General features: G+C 36.6%; 2 protein-coding genes and 1 long non-coding RNA gene across 3 annotated transcripts in view; 2 read left to right on the top strand and 1 right to left on the bottom strand.

The window, feature by feature from the left end:
- Nucleotides 1–338: 338 nt before the first annotated feature.
- Nucleotides 339–7,942, top strand: arf1 (ADP-ribosylation factor 1). The gene is made up of 5 exons (XM_082174138.1): nucleotides 339–413; nucleotides 1,246–1,422; nucleotides 1,526–1,636; nucleotides 6,085–6,209; nucleotides 6,294–7,942. Exons 2-5 carry the CDS (start codon nucleotides 1,278–1,280, stop codon nucleotides 6,453–6,455), a joined length of 543 nt encoding a protein of 180 aa, XP_082030264.1. The 5' UTR covers nucleotides 339–413; nucleotides 1,246–1,277; the 3' UTR covers nucleotides 6,456–7,942.
- Nucleotides 1,643–4,815, top strand: LOC309501850. The gene is made up of 2 exons (XR_014206992.1): nucleotides 1,643–3,075; nucleotides 4,164–4,815. It is a non-coding gene; the product is annotated as an uncharacterized lncRNA (long non-coding RNA).
- A 7,041-nt stretch (nucleotides 7,943–14,983) lies between the features above and the next one.
- The window catches only part of cUnh1orf35 (chromosome Un C1orf35 homolog), an 11,789-nt gene continuing 3,741 nt past the window's right edge, over nucleotides 14,984–23,031 (bottom strand). The window contains exons 5-8 of the mRNA XM_082174099.1: nucleotides 22,809–22,881; nucleotides 22,056–22,132; nucleotides 21,832–21,969; nucleotides 14,984–16,223 (exon numbers count right to left, since the gene is read on the bottom strand). Coding sequence (XP_082030225.1) covers nucleotides 16,019–16,223; nucleotides 21,832–21,969; nucleotides 22,056–22,132; nucleotides 22,809–22,881 — 493 coding nt within the window. The 3' untranslated portion in view covers nucleotides 14,984–16,018. The remainder of the gene's footprint in view (nucleotides 16,224–21,831; nucleotides 21,970–22,055; nucleotides 22,133–22,808; nucleotides 22,882–23,031) is intronic.

Genomic DNA, 23,031 nt, shown 5'->3' with positions numbered 1-23,031 from the left:
TTTACATGAATATGTGCATGTTGGACCTAACTGTGAAAAAAAAAGGATGTCTTTAATTTGCATATCCTAATTGATGCATAGGCCTAAATATCTTACCCTCATATTCTTTTTCTCTATATTCTCTTCTTCTTTTTTCTTTTTCAGTCTTTAGCCAATTATTGTTCATTATTTTCTTCTTCTTTTTCATATTGTTCATACAAAGTTGTATACCATAAACATGTCATCTCTGTATTTTATGCATTGATAATTAAAAAAGAAAAAAAGAAAATGCACACGTGTAGTACTAAACCTGACCTACAGAGTTCTCTGTTATGTATCACCTTCTCGACGGAAGTGATGCGAGACGCACTGACGTGGCCGGAAACCCGCCATCTTGAGGGAGGAAACGCCTCGAAGTTGAGGAAACTTGAACTGTGAGTTTTTTCATTTAAAAAACATACGTTTACATATTTAATTTCAACTTTAATTGTTGTATTCGAACTGTTAACCACAGTGAAAACAAACGCTAGATACTATTGTATGATGCGTTACCGGTGAAAAGGGGTTAGTGGGAGATTTTCGGAGTTAAACTGAACTAAAGCCGGTCAGATGTGAGTGTCTGTGACAAAGGAAACAACAATCCGAAGTCAACTTTACTTCTCAAATAACTAATATCGTATAGATGATGTAATACATTAACTTGCTCTCACTCAACATATTTGTAAAAATTATGTGTGGGTATTATAGAGGCTTTAGTCAACCACAAAAACTAGTTTAATCGACTTATTATTTTAAATTATTATAAAGACGTGTGGCCATGTTACTAAAACGTCTGATGATCAGATCTAATAAGTTAACCTGATATTTTACTGAAATCGCTATGCTTACTAAACAGATGAGATATAATAAGTTATGTAAAACTGCCCCTGAACACTATCATCCTTTATTAGTAAATATTATTTTAAAATTCTTCTCCAAGCTGTTGAGTTATGTCAGCTTTATTATTGAAATATTTGATTATATATTCAGTCGTTAGAGCTTTTTACAGCATTTCCTGTTTTTTTTAAAGAGTCTCAGTTGTCATGTACATGTTATCCACTTGGAGAATCACGCTTTGTCATTATGTCGACTTGAAGTTTAGCCTCTGTTCGTGTCTGTGAAGTGCACAAATGCATAAGATTTTTCACACTATTTGTGTCAGTAAGTATTTCACACTTGGTCCTGCTGGAGGAAGTGGCTTTTTAATTCACTTTTTGTCCTGTTTAGTTTCAGTGGAGTGAAAAAAGCATCTCTCAAACATGGGCAACCTATTTGCAAACCTCTTTAAAGTCTTTGGCAAGAAAGAGATGAGGATTCTTATGGTGGGTCTTGATGCTGCTGGAAAGACAACGATTCTGTACAAGCTGAAGCTGGGAGAAATTGTTACCACCATCCCAACAATCGGTAGATGAACAAGATCTGTTTCCCATTATCAGTGTCTGATAAAGAGAATAAATAATGCGTGTGTATGTATATTTATATTTTTTTTTTTTCTTTTGTGTTCAAGGCTTTAACGTTGAAACTGTGGAGTACAAGAATATAAGTTTCACAGTTTGGGACGTCGGTGGTCAAGATAAGATTCGACCATTGTGGCGTCATTATTTCCAGAACACACAAGGTAAGACAGTAATACAGTGTCAACGCTCAACATTTATGCCTTGTCATGTGCTTGTCCTTCAGACAAGTAAATCGGTCATTCACTTGTCCGAGTAAAAAAGTTGTATTGTGGTGTAAATATAATCTATTTTGAAGCTATAATATTCTCATCAGTGTTCTATCAGCTTTGACATATTTAAATATTTTCCACGAGTGCGTTTTTCAGGGTTTCCGCATGGCATTAAAAGTCATTTAAATAGATTTTGTGAAAATTAAGGCCTTAAATGGCATTAAAAAGCATTACATTTGAATCCTACAGGCATTAAAAATGTAGATAGTCTTGAAAAAATGTTTTACATTATCAATTTATTTGAATATAGACTTCATAATTAATATTTTTTATTTGCTGTCGCAAAATATGTACGTTAGTGTGATAAACACACGGGACCAGTTTGGTAAATTGCTTCCGGCCGGAGCAAAATTGGCATGATGCGGATGTGACCTGGGTAGGGTTGGGAATCGGAAGAAATTTTCCGGTTCCGCCAAATGATTTCGGTTCCGGTTCCCATTCAATACATTTATTAAACAACTAATAAAAACTAGTAGCAAGGGAAAAATGCACAATCCTTTTGTGATTTATTTCTTATACTTGTCAAAGTATAAACGCTTATTACAGGCTTACCGAAGTGATTCAGGATAAGACAAAAACACGGTTTGAAAAAAGGCATTCATGATGTACTCGCTCATTATATACATTTAGTAAATTCTGAAGTGACTTTCAAAAGGTAATTTACTCTGTTTTGGTTGCTACCGTAGACATCAGTGTTTAAACTCGAACTATAAACTTTTATCTTAGTACTTCTGTGATCACTTGAATATTTGTAACACAGAAATATCGATACTGTGTGGTTGAAAAGACTGAAAGTAAAGCTGTGTCATATTGACAACTGCTCTTTCTGGGTCAGCGACAGCGCAAACAGATTTGAATGTTCCGGTGTGAAGTTTTTGTCATTTAGGAATAAGATCGAGTGGGTGTTTGAATCGAGATCTTTTAAAGGTTAATCATGCAGCTCTACTGTCTTTATACTCTCTCTCTGCGTTGATATCTGACGCAAAACGTATATGAGTAGCGCGAGGGCTTTTCAGTGCATTCATTACTATTTTAATATTCATGAGAATATTCATATTCTATTAAAGGATAAGCTTCCAGCACTTCGCCCACACATCGCACCAGAATCGTTTTCGGAACCGAAACTTAGGAATTTCGCACGGTTCCAGTTTTTTCAAAAACACTAATGGTTCTGGATAAGAACCGATTCTCGGTTCCCAAACCTACAGCAGGAATAAAACTAGACCAGAAAAATGGGAAAGTGGCTGGAAGACAAACAATTTAGGACATGGTTGCAGTCCGTTGGTGGTCAAAATAAAGGATTTTGCAGCGTTTGTAAAAAGGTATTTACCGTAAATTCTCTAATATTGGCCTGTATTCCATTCGCGGCCGGGTCTCTAACATTGCCCGATTTCGCTGTCGGCGGAGGTAAATAAAGGCCAGTCTCTAATAGTGGCCGGGGCTATTATTAGAACCAACGTTTTTCTGGGCAGGCCACAACATCATGCTTGTGATAGTAACATGCAAATACCACAGGGGGGCAATGTTTGCTAATGAATCCAAGCCATAGCTACGGTAGCCTGGTCATGTCAATCACTTCGCTCTTGACTCGCACGTGAGACTTCAGTCACCGGTAGGCTAATGTTGTTTACCATGGCAGCTGCGGAGCCAAAGAGGATTTTTGGCGAAAATCTATTTTTTAACCCCCTGGGATCGACAATCGCGCTGGCGCTATAGGCTCGCTTTTTTTCTTAAGTGCAAAAGAGATTCAAAATACTCTGTTGACTTTGATCTTAATTACGGAGAGCGCGCGCTATTCAAACGCAAATAATCTGAGGCGATCCACGCAAACCTGTGAACGCCCACAATCAGCTGGATAACACACAATATCTAAGTAATGATAATCCTGGAAAATGTACCTCAGAAGTGCTTGGAAGTATTATTTCGAGGAACGGATCCAGCTGAGAAATAGGTCAGTTCTATATTTGCTTTGTTCTAATCGCAATAGTGTCTGTAAGTTACACGCAAAAAGACTTTTTAAATATGAATCGCATTTCTGTGTGTGTGTGTGAATGAATGAATGAATGAATGCACAGATGCGCGCTGTTGTGGAGCTAAGCTGGAACAAATACTGTTTCAAAATGAATCATTGCTTTTCACAAAAAAAATATCATTTATATTATATTTATTTGTTGTTAATGTTCTGTATGCATACCATAATGTTATATGGTAACTGTACATTTTCAATAAATTAACCTAGTATTTTATAGGTTCAAATAGACACAAAATCTAGTTTTTATTCATTCTACTGGTAGTCCGTTTTGCTCAAATAGAAATAAAGGCCTGTCTCTAATTCTGGCCTCCTTCCAATAAAGGCCTGGGCCGCGATGCGCTTGAGTAAAATAAAGGCCCGGGCCTATATTAGAGGATTTACGGTAAGTTGGGTAGCTACAATGGGAACCATCGCCGTAAAATCTCATAAGCAGTCTGACAGCCACAAATCTACGGAATAAGGCAGACAGACTCAACCGATTCGTTCAAAACACTGAATCATTCAGTAAAGACACATGACTGAGTGTTGCTGTGAGATGCGCTAAAGTTCTGCTGTGATCTTTTTTTAGAGCTATTTTCACTGCTGAAATAGAACAAAAACAGTCAATATTGCTTCTAAAATCTAAGTGACATTAATATTAACTACTTGTTTATTGAACTGTTGTATGAAATCAGTCACAGTTTCAATCGTGATGGTATTCAGGAAAACAGCACTCTAGGTTGTGTGTCATGTGCTAAATATAAAAACTCCACATTTAGATTTTTTACCGCAGTATGTTAACCAAGTTTATTTGTGTGTGTTGCAACTTGCACTCATATGTTTCTATTTCTACTCATGAGGCTGTGCGAGCCTCAACAGCACAACCTTATCACCGGTACATAATACATTATTATTTATTATCCACTATCAGTCGCCACTTATACTAAATGTAATAAAATCAGAATTATTCTCGCTTTTTGGTGATTACCTAATTATTTTAGTTATTTACATTTTAATCAGGCTACTTGTCTGGTCCGACAAATACAATTCTCTTTCACTTGCCCCTTCAAAAAAATCCACTTGTCTCGGACGAGCATTAATGTCGGGCCCTGAGTGTATGGTGCTAGAGTTGGGAAGTCCAGTTAATTCAAATGTGCAGACAGTGTTATCAGACATTTCTGTGTGATAGTGTATTTTAGTAGTCTAAGAAAGTTTTAATCGGGCTGCTGTAATCACTATATATTTGAATTAGGGCTGTCACGATATGATATCGAGATTATCGCGTCCAAAATAAAAGTTTGTATTTACATAATAAATGTGTGTGTGTGTACTGTGTAGAATTATTTTATATATATAAATACACACACATGCTTGTATATATTTAAGAAATATTTGCATGTATATACAGTTTATAGATTTATATATAATTTATATTATATAAATATTGTATATCTAAACTTTTTTTTTTTATATATATATACATGCACGTATGTGTATTTAAATATACAAAATAATTATACACAGTACACACACATTTATTATGAAAAAACAAACTTTTATTTGGGATGCGATAATTGCGATATCATATCGTGACAGCCCTAATTTGAATAAGATCAATTAGTCTGTATTTTGTTGTCCAAGTCCACATTTACTTCCTCACTTTGCCACTTATGTACCAACTTTGCAGTCAAGTGAATCATTTCAAACGAATGGTTAAACCAAGCAATTTGTCCATGATTATACTATAATACTAATAAACTGGCCAATATTTAAAGGGTTAGTTCACCCCATAATGAAATTTCTGTCATTAATTATTCACCCTCATGTCGTTCCAAACACGTAAGACCTTCTTCGTTCATCTTCTGAACACAAATTAAGATATATTTTTGATGAAATCCGAGAGGTTTCTGAACCACCCATAGGCAGCAACGTCATTGCAACTGCTATTGCCATTGCAAGGCCCAGAAAGGTAGCAACGAAAAGTATTCTCGTCGCTTGATAAACTTCAGGTTGAGCCACTGTAGTCACTTGGACTATTAACTTTTCTGGACCGGCAGAATGAAATTAGACAGCTCTCAGATTTCATCAAAAATATCTTAATTTGTGTTCCGAAGATGAACGAAAGTCTTATGGGGTTGGAAAAACATGCGAGTGAGTCATTTCAAATATGAAACGGTAATACTAACCGTCAGGAATTTTTTTTATCATGGTTTATCGTCAAAGCGGTTACCATTTCATCCCTAATCTGTGGCTGGAACCAAATATAAGCTGGTCTCTCACACCAGTCCATTATTCTGATGTTTTTTTTTTTCTTTCTTTCTTTCTTTAGGTCTGATCTTTGTGGTTGACAGCAATGACAGAGAGCGTGTGAATGAGGCACGAGAGGAGCTGATGAGAATGTTGGCTGAGGATGAGCTCAGGGAAGCAGTCCTGCTAGTGTTTGCCAACAAACAGGTGCTAACAGATTTCAACTGATTATCTGCAGTTCTTTCCAAATGCATTTTATTTTACATATTTGACAATGTCTTTGTCCGACAGGATCTACCGAACGCCATGAACGCTGCGGAAATCACGGACAAGCTGGGGCTGCATTCGCTCCGGCACAGGAACTGGTACATTCAGGCCACGTGCGCCACAAGCGGCGATGGCCTCTATGAAGGACTCGATTGGTTGTCCAACCAACTGAAAAACCACAAATAATGCCCCACTGTACTGCTCTTCCCTAGTTTCATATTCTCAACACTCGCTTTACTCTTGTTTTTAAACCGACGGTGCTGGAAGCTGCGCTCATTTCAAATACAGAGAGAAAAAGTGTTACTCACTTTAATGTAAATAGTTTTTTGTTGTGAGGCAGCTTTTTTGAGCACCATTATGCAAAATAGATATAGCCCTTCATTGTTACGTTTTTTTTTTTTTTTCACATTCTTTCTGTTTGAGTCATTGGAAAGAGTTTGAAGAACGTTAGTCCTGTAAACTCTGTCAGGTCTCATTTGAATCTTGCACATGTATTATTTTATTGTGCTTATAAGACGACTCTCTTTTAGATGTACTGTAAACAAAACTGTTTTGTTTGTCTTGAACTGAGTAAAGGAAATCAAACATTACGGACACTACCTGCACATATTACGGTTCAATTTTGAGGAAGAGAAACCAAAAATCGATTACACTGTCTTCTCAGCCAAGGCTGACGTGACCTCTAGCTTTACTGTCGTGATACTTTAGAAGCCACAGAGGAGTGATGCCTTTAAATCATTAAGTCAGCTACACAAAGATTCAGATTATTATTATTATTTTTATTTTTTTAAATCAGATTCCCAATACACAGCATATGTTTTTTGTGAATATGTGGAAGAAAAGTCGGTGCGGCTCAGGTTAACAAAGGTTTGAGGTAAAATGTTCAGGCTCGTAACAGTAATGATATTTTTTAAGGGGAGGTTGGTCATTAAAAAAATAATAATGCAACAATATAATTTTTTTAGTTGTTTTACAAAAATAGGCTTTGTTTTCTTTTTACAAAATATTACAATTATTTATTTTTGGCGGGTGAAATGTCACTTGGGCATATTTGTGGAGGTTCACCCTTAAAATAAACTGAAACCTTAATTTAAATAAATTTCCTGTTGTTTTGACACTCTGTTTAAGTGTTATTTTCAATTTCATGTTCTGGATTTAAGTGTGTTATGAACTCAATATCTAACCAGCACAAGGAATAAACAACACCGACCTCATCTTAGCACATTATAACTTAATATCTAACAAATCAGTAGTGCATTTTTATAGATTTAAGACATAAAACAACTATAAGAATGTTGGCATGTTAATATCAAAGACATGTTTGAGTTTTGTGTTTTGCATGTAGAAGTGATTTTCCCCCATAAGCCCTGGTGCCTTTACTGTCCGCAGAGACACCTGTTAGAGATTAACAACCTTCACGTCAATCACATGGTCACTGTTAATGCAATGTTAGAACTGATGGTTTAAAAACCACTTTATTATTTATCTTTTATTCTCTCTCTCTCTTTCTTCTCAATTAACCTCTGATTTGGTAGACACTGATTACTTGGGGTCGAAACTATGTGAATCTCATAGCAAACTGTTGTATAGTGTGACTCTTAACCAATGTCTTTTTTTATTGTTTTTCATTTTGACAGAAATGCACTGTAATTAAAGATATTAGTATAACTGGACGTTTACTGGTGTGCTCTTGTTAATCTGCTGCTTTGAAATATTTATTGACTGCCATGGCATCAGTAATTCATTGAAAAAGGTGGCTCATAACTGAAAAAAATAATTATATGTTAATCTTCAACCCTAAAACTTTATATTAAGTTGAAATTCCTGTTCTTAGAGTTTATCAAAGCAAAGTTAAAAACTTTAAAACATATTTTGAAAAATAAGTGCATAATTGCTCATTCTTGTCAAAAAATTGGTTTACAATTAATATATTACACTGTTATGAGTGATTACCTTTGTTCCATATAAAACATCTGCTGTGAGAGAAATTGTGTTTATATAAAATAATGAGGAACAACATTTTTCAAAAGGTTTTTAATCCTATTATCTTTCAGAATTTGGTTGGAAACTTTAAAATCCACAATATGTATGCCACCTCCAGACAGTTTATTAATTTTTCTTTATGTTTATGAGGTTTGTTTCTCCAGATGTAATTAGAAAGTATTTTATCCATTTGTGAGCATGTATCCTGGGGCAGTAAGTGAAGAGAAGCGATATATAGACCTTCTGCTTTACTCATTCAAATGCATTGAGTACCTGATGATGAGTTCACCTGTTTGATATTGAAAACTCATTTGTTAACATATTATCGTAATCATAAACACACTGGTTTGTAGCACAAATTATACCATTTACAGCATTTTGTTATTGTTACAGTTATTGATCTATAATGAACTGGAAGTTGCGCACATTCACAGAAAAGAGTAACACCCTTTCACTTCAGTTTATACTTATTGCCACTTTAAAGTCAATTTCCAAATATTTCAGAGCCTGCTTACCTAGATGGTCTGTCTCATTTCCATTCACATGGTATACTCACAGGACGTTTACAGTTAATCCAGACTTATTCTAAATAGACCTGAAATAGTTTTAGCATGTTATTGAATATGGTAATGTTAATGTATTTGGTCTTGGCCAACTAGACTTGCTACTGCTAATAGATACACAGACACGCTGCTGTGAGCATGAAAGATATACTGCTGCTGCTGCATAAATCCCCTGACAGAGCGGGAACAAGAAGAGCGACACAATACAAGCCAACACATGCCTGGTGCTTAGAGAACCTAAAACATGCTGCAACATTAATACACATATAATCATCACACAGAGATGATAGGAAGACAATAGGACAATACAGCCCCCCAAAACAAATAGATCTCGCCAAGACTTATGTACTCTCATCTAGCGGCTTGACTTGTGTGTATGTGGGCTAGCGAAGAGATAGTGTTATTTAACTAACCCTTATGTTGTGTTCGGGTCATTTTGACACGGAGAGGATTTTCCCGTACCCGAAAATGCTAGTTAATGTTATTGCATTGGACTCAAATTTACTGAGTCTAACAACTTGCCCAATTTTTTTTTATACTTTTTGTGCGGTTTTTCCCCACTTTGTAACACTTGTGGTGTTCCCGGTCAAAAATCAGCGGCCTACAAAAAATTGCTTCTAAAACTAAATCTCTCATTATGCTTACATCATCACCAAATATTGGATTAAATCTTTTTGTCAACTTGTTATCTTTCAATTAGGACCGGTTTTATATTTCTTTTTGGAATTGATTGATCATAGGCCTCATTCATCTGAGCTTACATACCTCAGTTTTTGAGTGAAAAAAGCATTATTTGTGGATAATTTAGTCAAAGTCACACTTGTGGTGTTCCCAGTCAAAAATGACCAGCTAAAAAAAAAAAGCTTATATCTCTTGTTATGCTATTTTATCACCAAATATTGGATTCAATCTTTTTGTAAACTTGTTTTCTTTAAATAAGGACAGGTTTTGTATTTAGCTTATATGTGTACTGAGCTTATATTGGTCAAAAATGGCCGCCCATTGAAAATGAATGGGGGAGTTGAAAATCAGAGAAACAATTAGTGTTCAGGAGTGTGTTCACCATATTCATATTCACATATGTACATGGGCTTGCAAAAATAAAGGCCTCGGACCTGTGCATGTGTATATACATGCATACTCTTGAATCCGCGCACATACACACACACACGTTAATGCACAATAGCTCAAACTATTTTTAGTATTACAGGCTTTCTTTTTCACAGAGATGAACTTTATTCTCAAATCAGTGAGGCCTACGATCAATCACTTTAAAAAATAAATACAAAACCTGTCCTAATTGAAAGAAAACCAGCTGACAAGTCAAGTTAAGTCACCTTTATTTCAAAGCAGCTTTACAGTGATAAAAGGAAAATAATGATCAACCAAGCTTTAGTAAGTTCAGTAATGGTTCATTTTTGTTGTAAAAAAGTTATTAATTTAGTTCATTTATATATATAGCCACTCTGAAGAAAACAGTGATGTCATCGTCCAGTTCAGTTCAGTTCTCATATAATGGTGTCAATGCAGGCAGATCAATATCATAGTTGAATATTAAGCGTCCCAAACTAAGCAAGCCAAAAGCCAATGGCGACAGTGGCAAGGAACCAAAACTCCATCAGGTGGCAGCATTACAGGTCAGAAGTCAGATTGGATTGGAACATTCAGAATATTATCCAGTTCCATCTGGTTGAAGATCGAGTCATCACGCCGGTATGGAGACGAGTTTGTTGAGGATCTGTGCCGATGGCTGTCGTGTCGATGAGGCCTTCACAGGGGAGAGTCTAGTGGACACAACCTCTGCTGACACTTCAGGGATGCGCTGTGGTCGTGTCTAAGCGCAGGTCCACCATCTGATCTGGATACGGCCCGGATCCGGCTGACTACATCAGATTGAAATGATTGAATCCAATGTTTGGTAATAAGGAAACATAACGAGAGATTTGTAAGCAATTTTTTGCAGGCCGGTCATTTTTGACTCGGAACACCACAAGTGTTTTAGGGTTTTCAACCCAGCACTAGCCATGTGGACATACCCTTAGGTTAGTTTAACTATTGACCTAATCCAGCTATGCACCTGAACCGATATGCCTCAAACTTATCTAATTAGAACGTGCACTATGTGAGACTTTAACAAATGATATCACAAGCTGATAGAGATGAAGATAACCCCCAACCACCTTATCATTCATATTTTGCCATGTTCAACAGCTCAGTGGTTTTTACAGCCATTGGCTAAACAATGCTGTGACATTTTCGATGAAAATGTATTGCTTTGTTAGTGTAAGTGATGAACAGCATCATACATACTTTATATACCCTGATATACTTCAAGCAAAACTGAACGAACTGGTGTGACGTGATTTCGAACAAAATCAGGCCAAAACTACGTTTATTTGGAGTTCCTTTCGGGAATTTGTAACAGCTTGCCAAAGCGAGCTTTCCAGAAAAGTTCACTCCAGCTGGTAAACACCTTCATACAGCATTGAGTACGTAATAGATGCGAGGATGAGGATCCGCCTTCTTTGATGTGGAAATCTTCTCTGGTTCGTTTCTTCTGTTCAGTCCGTCAAAATCAGACGTGAGTATCTCAGGGCTTTAAATGAAAAATCTGAAAGCACAAGCAAAAACTCTGGCAGCGCATTCATAAACCATGTTTAGCAAAATGGAAGCTTAGAAAATTGATAACAAAAAATACAGTTTATTTAAAGACCGTATTAAACTTTTACAATTTAGTTCATTGTTTTCGATTGTTTTTCTTTTCTCATTGTATATTTTTTTTAGTTTATGGAAAAGTTCCATATTTTAGCCCTTCAGTTACAGCATGAAATAATATTTAAACCTATAACATTTTATTAAACCTATTATTATTACGATCTCAGAATTGTGACTTTTTTTGTAAGTTTATGACACAAGGATATCGTGTTTATATCTCACAATTGTAGACTTCCACTCCAAAAGTCACTTCTGAAAGATTAGAGAATTTGTCATTCATAACACAGGCGAAGAAGCAGAAACAAGCGATAAAACCGTTGCTTACGTACATGTGAAATCAAACATTAAACAGCATATAAATCAAAACTGCCTAACGTTACCGAATGACTAATGCAGTTTAATGCACAAGTAGTTCCAAGTCAGTTACCATTCTATATTAATGTGCTGTTTTCATTGAAGCACACACACACACACACACACACACACACACACACACACACACACACACATTCAGGAGCACAGAAAATAGTTTTCAGCGCTGCCCTGCGACTTCTATGAATAAAATAGCTTTGCTATTGAATTGCTACTTTATATTTCTCAGCAGTGAGGGGGTAACGTCGCTGTTTTTGAGGTAATTAAACTCACAGCTTTGTTGTCAATAGAGACGCTGCACAGATGAACGTAATTCACACACCCATCTCTCATTCTCTCATCTCGCTCTCAATAATTAATTCAAATAAACGCTATAATTCATTAATTTAAAGCTGCAGTCCGTAACTTTTGGCACTCTAGCCGTTAATAAACAGAACTGCATGCGTGTTGTGGAAGAACATTGTAGCCGGATCTCCTTCTCTCGGTTTAAAGCCCCATCCACACTACTGCGTTTTCGTTTAGAAACGGAGACCTTTTGCTACGTTTGCACCTCCCGTCCAGACTAAAACAGCAAAAACGAAGACCTAAAACAGAGAAGTTTAGAAACACTGCCGACCCCGTTTTGCGTTTTGAATCTCCGGAGGGCGTTTTAGTGAAGACGGGTCAAAACGGAGGACTTTAGAAACGATGACGCAGAGGCTCACGCTCGGCTCTATGATTGGGTGTCATCAGTCATGGAGTATACACAGGTAATATTCAGTACCAGTAAACTCCACCCGCTGGAACAGTTTCTTACTGTAAGAAACTGCTGCGTCTTGTGCAGTTTGCGCGGTAAACGCGTGCATGCTAGAAATAGAACTGACGCCTATTTTTCATGCGACACGCAAGCGTGTTGGAAGGGTTTATAGAATAGGAAAAGATGTTTATATGTCATTTTGACACAAATACATATTAATAAACGACATTTTGATGTTTGAAAGCATTTTTTTTACAGTCTGTGTTTGAAAGTCTCTAGGTTTACACCAGCACGCGCATGCCAGTGTTGGTGAATGGTCACGTGATCCGCGTTTTCAGTCGTTTTAATGTGGATGGAGCTAAAATGCTGGTGTGGATGGAGATCGTATTCGTTTTAATTCTCCGTTTCTAAACTAAAACGCAGTAGTGTGGATGGGGCCTAAGTCTATGACGAGTCACGCAGGTACTGGGCTACTCCGCAGTGGTATGACCCGTGCCAGTCTAAAATAGTCCCAATATAAACGCTTATTATAGGTGTTCCGTAGTGATTCAGGATAAGACAAAAACATGGTTTGGAAAATTCATTCATAATGTACTTGCTTACTATATAAATTTAGTAAATTTTGAACACTAAAAAAGTTACAGACTGCAGCTTTAAATATCTTAAGTTATCTTACCGCACCACTATATATCTGTGTCTGATTGAAAGCGATTAATTTTTGCCCTTTCACTCAAATATTGCGCTGCAAACATCAATAACAGCTTTGAGTTGTCAATGCTGGCAAATTACCATTAAATTCAAAATAACTCACAATTTTATGCCTAAACCTTTTAATTCAGCTCAAAATATCTTACATTGGGTGTCTACCCCTTATGGGAAAAAAAACTAAAACAATATAATGATATTTCATAGCTCTTGCCACTAGATGGCCTTATAGCTCTATATGGAGCAAATGAGTTGTTTCCACTGGGTCCTAAAGTCATTTCTCTTCAGTATGCACTCAGATACACATGTAGACATTATAAAATATTTTTTTTGGTAAAAGTTAAGCATTTTAAGTTTGAATTTTGAGCATTTTTAGGTTTTTCTATGTGTACTAAAGCATCCCTTGCATTCTATTCATTGCTATGGGGGTCAATTTGACCCGAGAAGGAAGGATTTGTAACTTTTTTTAAATTTCAACCATGAAACTCCTCGAATCCATTAAAAATTCTTGAACCCCTCCGATGATCACTCAATATTTAAATAAAAAAAAGAAAATCCGGGTCAAAATTACCCAGGGAAGGATGAGGCGATTTGAATGCACTTCGTGTCAGGTGTTTTTTTCCATCCACATTGTGCATTAAAATCATTTAATGCATTACCCCGCACATATTGCATGCTCAGATATTCATACAACAAAATATTCTGGGGGCCATGAAAGCTTAGTGAATTTTTTTTTTTTTTTTTTAAGGCTAGTGGGGAAAGGGTTAATCAACCTGAGAACTGTTTCAACTGACTAAATCTCACAAATGTTGATGTTCAGATGAAATGACAATTAAGAAGAGCAAAGACATTCATCAAACCTGATTTTTAGATTCAAAAATGTTTAGCCATCTAACTGAGGGGTTAACTTAACATCAAACCTTTTTCGAGAAATGAGCAGAGTTGCTTGAGCAATAAGCATCTGTGGCGAGTGCCTGGGCGTTCAGTGGACGGGACGGCAGAGATATGTGGTGCGTGTGCCTGGTTTGTCGGGTGTTCTCTTGAGGAACTCATTAATTCTCCACTCAAACGCCCTCCAGTTCTCCAAACACCTCCCTCGCCTTCTCAGCAGAAGCACTTTAATAAGTGACAAATAGGATGGGCCGGGCCTACGGGGTCAGCAGCCTGGAATCAGGCGCCCAACGAGGGGGAGGGAAAGCAATCTACAACAACGTTCCTTTGGCCCGATTAGGCTGCCATGGATAATGCAACCAAGCCAGTAATGCGTGGCAGGGAAGGCATGATGGTGGGAAAAGGAGGGGTTCGCTGGCTCTCTTACAGGGTGGCTTTTGTTCAGCCCACTCCTGCTGCTCCAGCGGCTTGGGGTTTGTGTGTGGCGCTCGGGCCATCCCTGGGCCGGGATTTTTGCACTTGTCTTTTGTCTGCGCTTTGCTCTTTTCTCGCATGGCCCCAGGTGCCAGCCAGCAGAATACCGCCTTTCACAGCAACTCAATGCAAATGCAAACACTCCTCTATTCTAGCGACAGGAGCGCATTCCTGCAGCCAGGAAGCAGCACTTTTAAAATAAGAACAGATTAGACTGAGAAAACAATATCTGAAGGATAGAGGTGTTGAGGGCAGGTGCATTGACCATAACAATGTGATGGAAAAAGTTTATTTCACCAAACATATACAAGAATAAAAAGTAAATCATATCTGCTGTAATCACTGGAGATCTGAGTTTTCTCTTATGCATCGAAGACCAAAACTTGTCCAGATATAATTTCAGTTCAAAACCCAAAAGGAAAAAATAAATTGTATTTTGCATAAAGAGAATTCAACCTTTTTTTTTGTGCATTGTGTGATATTATTTTCATGACAAACAAGCCAATTTTATTCCAAAATTCAACTGAGTTTTTGTCATTCTGATTGCTGTAATTCTTTTTATAAGAATTAGCATAAATTCAAACACAGCAAGACAACAAATGGCATAAAACTAGTTTGTTTTTTAGCATTAGAGTGATGAGTATTTTGAGGGGAAATGATTTATTCACCCTCATCCCATCTGCATATAGGACTTTATTTCTTCCGATAAACACAAACTAATATTTTTAGGAAAATAATCAATCTCTGTGAGTCCATATAATGCAAGTGAATGTGTGCCACTCTGTTGACGTTTGAAAAACCACACACAGCAATCGGACGGTAATCCATATGACCCCAGTGGATGAATCAATGTCTTCTGATTAGAAACGATAGGTATGTGTGAGAAAAAATACTCATATTTTTAACTTTTGAAAAAAAATTCTTACACACCTATCATTTCTATTTGGCCACTTGCATTTTATGGACTCGCAGAGATTGATTATTTTCCTAAAAATATTAGTTTGTGTGTTTAACGTAAGAAAGAAAGTCATATACATCGTAGATGGCATGAGGGTGAATAAATGATGAGAGAATTTCGTTTTTGGGAAAAGGAAATGCAGTCTCACTTTGTGTCCAGAATAAGAGTGCTGTACAAGCTAATTAGTCCGAAGGTAAAGTTTTCCTCCACATTTACATGACACCCAGAACTCCTTACTAGTGTGCTGCATATGAATCTGTCCTCGCTGAGCTGCCGTGTCTCTAAGTTGTCCAGGGCTTGACAAAGGGGCAAATCAGATCCATTCTCGGGGTGAGGAGGTGTGGACGGGGCATCAGGGGTCTGAGCTGGTGTGGTGGCGCCGCCGGTAGCTTGGCCCATCAGAGGACGAGTCCGTGTCGTGCCGCTGGCGAGGGGGGGGCAGTGTCCTGCGGTCAGCCTTTGGCCCTCCTCCTGAATGGCTGTCACGGGCTCCGGCTCCACTCTGACTGCTCCTTGATGGATTAGGACCATGGTGGTCCCGGGAATCTTTTCTCGGCCTGGGGAGCACAAAACACACCTAGACAATCATTTATTCCTGGTGAGCATGGGAAGTTTGGTTCTGTTTGAGGGGAGGACCATAATTCAGACATGGACTATGAGGAATACACTATCCTTGTCTACGGATTATATCAAATATGTCACATTTATTTATTTAGCACTTTTCACAATACACATTTTTTTCAAAACTTCTTTAAAGAAAATGATAATGTTGATGTGTATAACATCTTAATATATTCATGCCTTATAGTCGCAATTAGAAGATTAGAGCTGGGCGATAATATAGCTTATATTTTGCGATAATACAAGCAATCGAACAGTTTTTTGAACTGAATATACTTCTATATAGTACATATCGCCCTATGCGAGTACACTGATGTATACAGATAAAGCTGGGTGTACTTACATATCCAACTTAATATAAAAAGCTGGGTGATAATATTAATTACATTTTGGTACTAAATAAAGTCAAGCAGTTGAGATGTGCTACATTTTATATATTGCTTTACATATGCGGATTAAATTGGACAGTATATAAACAGTGGATGTACACAAAGTCTACACACCTCTGTTAAAACAGCTGGTTTTTGTGATGTAAAAAAGGAGAAGATATATCATATCCGAACTTTTTATCTGAATACATCTCAGCTGTTCTTTTAAGATTTTTCTGACATCCTCCCTATTTGAATGCTTCTACAAGAGATTACGAAGCATTAATGGGATCTCGTTAAAAAGTGTCGCTCAGGCGAGGGCTACAAAAAATTTGATATATTAGGTGAATAAGATATACCATGAAACACAGTCACCCAAATCCATGGTCTGATGAGACCATTATTGAACTTTTTGGCCAAAATTGTAACGGGTATGTTTGGGACAAAAACAACACCGCACATCTGGAAAAGAACAGCATACCCATGGAAAAATAATAGGCGTGGCTCAGAGGCTCCGCCTTCTTTGACGTGGAAATCTTCTTTGCCCATTGAGGTCAGACGTCCACGGGTAAAAACATGAACACACTGGACAGCCGCTTTATAGTAGAAAATTAGGTTATAATTCTAATTGAAAGTGACACTGACACTGTTTTTCATGTTTAATTCATGTTCAAGAATCAAGCTGCTTGATTTTAAACAATCTATTGTATAAAGTGCTATATAAATAAACATGATGTGAATTTACTGGAGTACTAGTTCTCACCACTGTCATTTTTGTTATTGAATCAAAAGCGCACAGCACATATTTTCATATTGCTCTAAACTTGGCTCTCAGCAGTGTGCGCGGCATCGGGATGTTTGCTAACAGTATACCGCTGCTCACGTAGCGTAAAACTTCTTTTTACCCCAAAGCGAAGAACAAAAATAAACCAAACTTTGCCTTGAGTATATTGGGGCCTTTATAGTATTTGTCTAAATGTAATTAGTTACTGTACTTAAGTATCTTTTTGGATAAACTTTGTACTTTGACTTATAGTATCAAAGATATTGGCAACTTTTACTCTCTACTCGACTACATTTTTGAGTAAGTATATGTACTCTTTACTCCAATAGATTTGTAATGAGAAATGCAATTATTATTACATTTTGTTTGGCACCTAACCTTTTCTGCAGCAGTTTATTTCTGCTATAAAAGAAGTGATACGGGCATCTACAGGACATTGAAGGTACTGTCCCTTACGGAAAAAAAAGTGTATTCAGTACAAATGAGAAATGTAGTTGTGAACTAGTTTTGCACTTAAAGTTTACTACTGTTACACTTATAGTAAGTACACTTACACATATACTTTTATATAATAAAAAGTGGGCCAATTTAGTCCCAAGCAGTATTGAAATAGTACAATAGTATAATACAAGTACATTGATATTAGTATACTTACTACATAAAGTTAATTATACTTAAAAAAAATGAACTTGAAGTATAGTTTTTTTTCGTAAGGGATATCTTGTGCATTTTGCCTTCACTCTCCCAAACCTGTCAACAAGGCTACTTTACACGAACGCGAGTTCATTAGCATGTAGTTGCTGAACCGCAGGTGTTTCATATATGAGATGAGGACATGCAGCCACTGATGAGGCCCAAACCAGCACTGAGACTTCACTGTTTGTAGACTTTTAAGAGGCTGTTGTGTCCACCTTGATTAATTGCAATACTGAGCTGTTCAGTTTTATTTTGATTTAAAAAAAATAAAGGTGTTGAGGACTAATGCATATTTGGGCCTACATTCAGTATGAGTAAAATACTATTAAGACTAGATACTCAAGCCTTGTCTGTGAAACCACGGGTTAAAGGCTAGTCTCAGACTAAATTAATGTGTGAGCTGTTTTAACTGAAAGCCACTTGCACTAGAACTATATCTGAGATATCTTAAAATGTCACTGCCATTGTTTTGACTCAAGAGTCGTTGATCTCAACATTTACTCAAAGGACAAGTTCGGTATTTTACACTTAAAGCCCTGTTTTCAGATCGTTTCTGATGAAATAGAACGGTTAAGATTGAAATTTGGACACATGCTGCTGTCCCGAGAATTATAGGTTTGTGGTAGCACCCCCCCACCTCCAGAATGGTTGCATAGGTGCACTGGAACTATCCTTCCTAAAACGCATTAAACTTTCGTTTACAAAGACGTGAAACTCACTGAGTGGTCAGGGGTGTTCACTGATATGCTCACACAAAAATCGCTGCAAAAGATGCTTTCCAACAGGTTTTATCGTAGTTTTTGTCCAACTCCATTGACTTGTATTGGATGTGCTGTGAGGTACGGTATTACTCCGCCGCAGGGCTGGAGTGTCTATTATTCAAGCTCTCAACGGAAGAATGTACGGGTGTGAGGCGTTTGGAAAAAAAGGTCCACAGTTTTACAACGAATGGTAAAACACCTGTTGGAAAGCATCTTTTGCAGCGATTTTTGTGTGAGCATATCAGTGAACACCCCTGACCACTCGGTGAGTTTCACGTCTTTGTAAACGAAAGTTTAATGCGTTTTAGGAAGGATAGTTCCAGTGCACCTATGCAACCATTCTGGAGGTGGGGTGGTGCTAACACAAACCGAAAATTTTCGGGCCAGCAGCATGTGTCCAAATTTCAATCTTAACCGTTCTATTTCATCAGAAACGATCTGAAAACAGGGCTTTAAGTGTAAAATACCGAACTTGTCCTTTAAAGTATGGTTTTCAGGTTCTCTTTACATCTCTGGCTCCAATCAGTTGATTTTGGTATAGACTTTTGTGTTGTCTGCTCAAAAGCTGAAAATGAAGAGAACTTTCCCCTTTCAGCAAGACAATGATCCAAAACACATCTAAATCAACAAAAGTATGGCTTCAGCAAAGACAGATGAATGTTTTGGAATGGCCCCGCCAGAGCCCAGACCGGATTCCTATAGAAAATATGTAAGGGGACCTGAAGAGGATCGTGCACATGAGATGCCATGATCACAATTAAACAGATCTGCAATGTTTTTGCAAAAAGTGGGAAGATATTCCCAAGTCAAGATGTGGCACGCTGATAGACTCCTATTTAAACAGACTTGGTGCTGTAATAAAAGGGTGCTTCAACTAGTATTAATCAGGGGTGTGAACAAAAATGCAGCTAGTTATTACAAGTTTAAAAACAATTCTCTAAAGTGTGTCACTTTGGTTTTCAGTTGCATTGCATAGGTTGTAATTTTTACATTCAAGGTGCAAAAATATGATTTATCTTAGTTTAATTTTTTACATCACATTTTGTGTCATCACTGCTCAGCGATTCAGTGGCAAAGCTATTTTATCGATAAAATCCATGGGCCGTTGATAAGTTTCTGTGCTCCTGAATGTTTCTGTGTGTGTTCAGCACGATCTCCGGCGCGCGTGTGTGTGTGTGTGCTTCAATGAAAACAGAGCATTAATATAGAACGGTGATTAAACTGACTGGGAACTACCTGTGCATTAAACTATTTTATTGCACACCTTCTAGCCAATCAGAATAGGGTATTCAGACAGACCATGGTATGGATCGCTTTACATGACTATAGTGTATTTATGCATGAATGTAAAGTAGGATGTTATATATCCAACTTTTATCCAACTATAGTTTAAATTTGAACCCTAACAATCAAACAGTTGAGACTTGCTATAGTAGTACATACCACTAAGCGTAAGTGTACTTTATGTAGTGAATTTATGAATGTAATGAAGCTTGTGAGGTTTTGTTCGATTTATAAAAAGTTGGTGGTGTGTAACACTGATACGGTGATATAAATCACAGTTAAAAATTGTGATCCCCATCCTAAGCAGTTTAAGTGTCACAGTCACAGAGGCATCGGTGAAGTTAAAATATGAAATATCACCCGACAATCTCAGCTTCCATAAAAACAAACAAAACAAAAAAAACACTAATTTAAATGAGTGCTATTTGTGATTCCCAAATCTAATCAAACTACAGCTCTTTTCCAAAATCAAGTTAGCTGCCACTGTAGGCATCATAGGGTGCAATGTTAAAAATTTAATGAATTGTGATTTGGTATGATTTAAAAATAAATAAATATACTGAACAAAATTATAAACGCAACACTTTTGTTTTTGCCCCCATTTTTCATGAGCTGAACTCAAAGATCTAAGACTTTTTCTATGTACACAAAAGGCCTATTTCTCTCAAATATTGTTCACAAATCTGTCTAAATCTGTGTTAGTGAGCACTTCTCCTTTGCCGAGATAATCCAAGTTGAGTTGACATCTTCACCTTTTATTCAAATATTATTAAAATTTGTTAAAGATTTTTTAAACATATTGTGTAGTAGTGCTTTGAGTAAATTGTTTTATTTGTGATGACGCAGTGAAACATGCCAAATTGCCAACATAATTTTTGTCCAGGCTGTCATAAAAAGAAATGAACACATGCATAAACAAGAGAGAACCAAAAAAATATAAATACGTGATTATGCTGTAGTCAAAGCATGCAATCCTATGAAATTTAATCAAATTTCTATGTTTACGGCTCTCTGATTAATCCTGTTAATGGACACATTGACATGCAGGTAAACAAATAAAATATATTTCTATTTTTAGTATTTTATTTTGATTGTTATTATTTAAAAATGATTTACTGTAAAATGTAATTTTTTTGTGATTTACTTATTTTAATACTTTTAAACCAACTCACGAACTCCCTGCAGTTTTTTCACTAAGTTAGAAACTCTGGCGTAAATTAATGTTAAATGCACTTCATGACAACAAAGAATGGAATATTCTCTCTCTCTCATATCAATATGGTACACAATAATCCCATTCAAATCTGTGATAAAAGTGTTATGTCAAAAGTAATCTAAAAGTAATAAAAATACCTTAGAAGCTCCCTAAGTTTTTGAACAGAACCATAGTTTGATCATTTTTTTTCAGCCCAAACCAAGTTGTACCACTGTCTTCAAAAGGACTGTATTATGTAATAAGAAGAGGAAACCAACTAAAAGATGTGATGAACTAAAGCAGTTAAATTGTGTTACAACGCCCTCTTGTGAAGAAACTGCGTTACACCTTAGATAAATAAAAAATCTATAGTTTTACATATAAAATAATCTATAACAAAAAGTAAATGATGGTATTTAGTTAATTGACACAATGGAAAAAATATACACAGTTTACCTTTTACTGTACATTTCAGAGTCAGAATCTGAAGAGTCCCTTCTGCTTCGGTGTTTCGTCTTCTCTTTTTTCTTCTTTTTCTCCTTCTTCTCCTTCTTACTCTTCTTTTCCTTTTTACTCTTCTTTTTGCTGTCAGATCTGTAATTAATATCAGTTCTCAAGTCTTTAAAACCATAAAATGGATCAAACTTATTTTTTTCCTGTGAATCATTTAGTCTATATACCTTTTATCTCCTTTATCATGTCTGTTGGACTCCTCCGGCGTCTTAGCGGCTTCTTGCGGTCTGTCAGCTTTATGATGCTGGCAAAAAACGTATTCATAAATTCAAGATCAGTAACGATTTACTGTGCTTGTAATATGATTCTTGAGATTAGGGCAATCAAATGAGTGCTCGATTCTAAAAATCCTCGATTGATTGCAATTTACCGGTTAAATTTACCGGTTGCGATTAACCGGCAAAATACTGGAAGTGGTGCATTCGTTTTCTAGGGCTGCATGATATATTAAAACCATTGAAAAATCATAATATAGCATAGTGCTATATATATATATACTCTGCGGATTTGAAAGTGAAGCGCAACGCTTTATTATATACATGCGTGCAGGTTACGTGTTTCTTCCAGTGAAGAAACGATTTAAAAATAATCATCAATAGGCTAATCAACATAGTTGTTCATCACTATTTAAAAATAAAAGTTTTAACCCTCACTCTGAGTTTGAGTGTTTTGATGTTCTTGTTCAAGACATTACAGTGGCTGTAGCATTTCTATCTATATTTTAAGTCATTTTAAAGGCTATTGTTCACTCAGAACTATTTTTAGTACCACAAACAAATTATCCATTTACTCGATTTAACATCAAAATAATTGACCGATTACTAAAATAATCGTCAGTGACAGCTTTACTTGAGATATGAGCAATGACACATTCTTAAAATCAAATTAGCATTAAAAACGGATTATCTATGTCCACATACCGTGAAAACCGGCAAACCCATTTTTACAGCTTCTTTTTCTTGCTTGGAAAGCAGCATTCCTCTCGCCCCGGCCCTGATGAAGAACAAAAGCAGAATCTCAGAATGTTATATTCTATTTATGAATAAAAATAAGATGAAAATAGAGGAGCAAGTTACAGACTAAAGCTACTTCATCAACTGAAACAGAAAAGTGATTTTATTTTGTCTAACATTTCAATACACA

The sequence above is a fragment of the Leuciscus leuciscus genome, assembly GCF_965113295.1.
Source record: "Leuciscus leuciscus genome assembly, chromosome: 6".
Classification (NCBI taxonomy): domain Eukaryota; kingdom Metazoa; phylum Chordata; class Actinopteri; order Cypriniformes; family Leuciscidae; genus Leuciscus; species Leuciscus leuciscus.
Note: the sequence above shows the minus strand (reverse complement) of the source record. Positions and strands in the feature narration are given on the sequence as shown.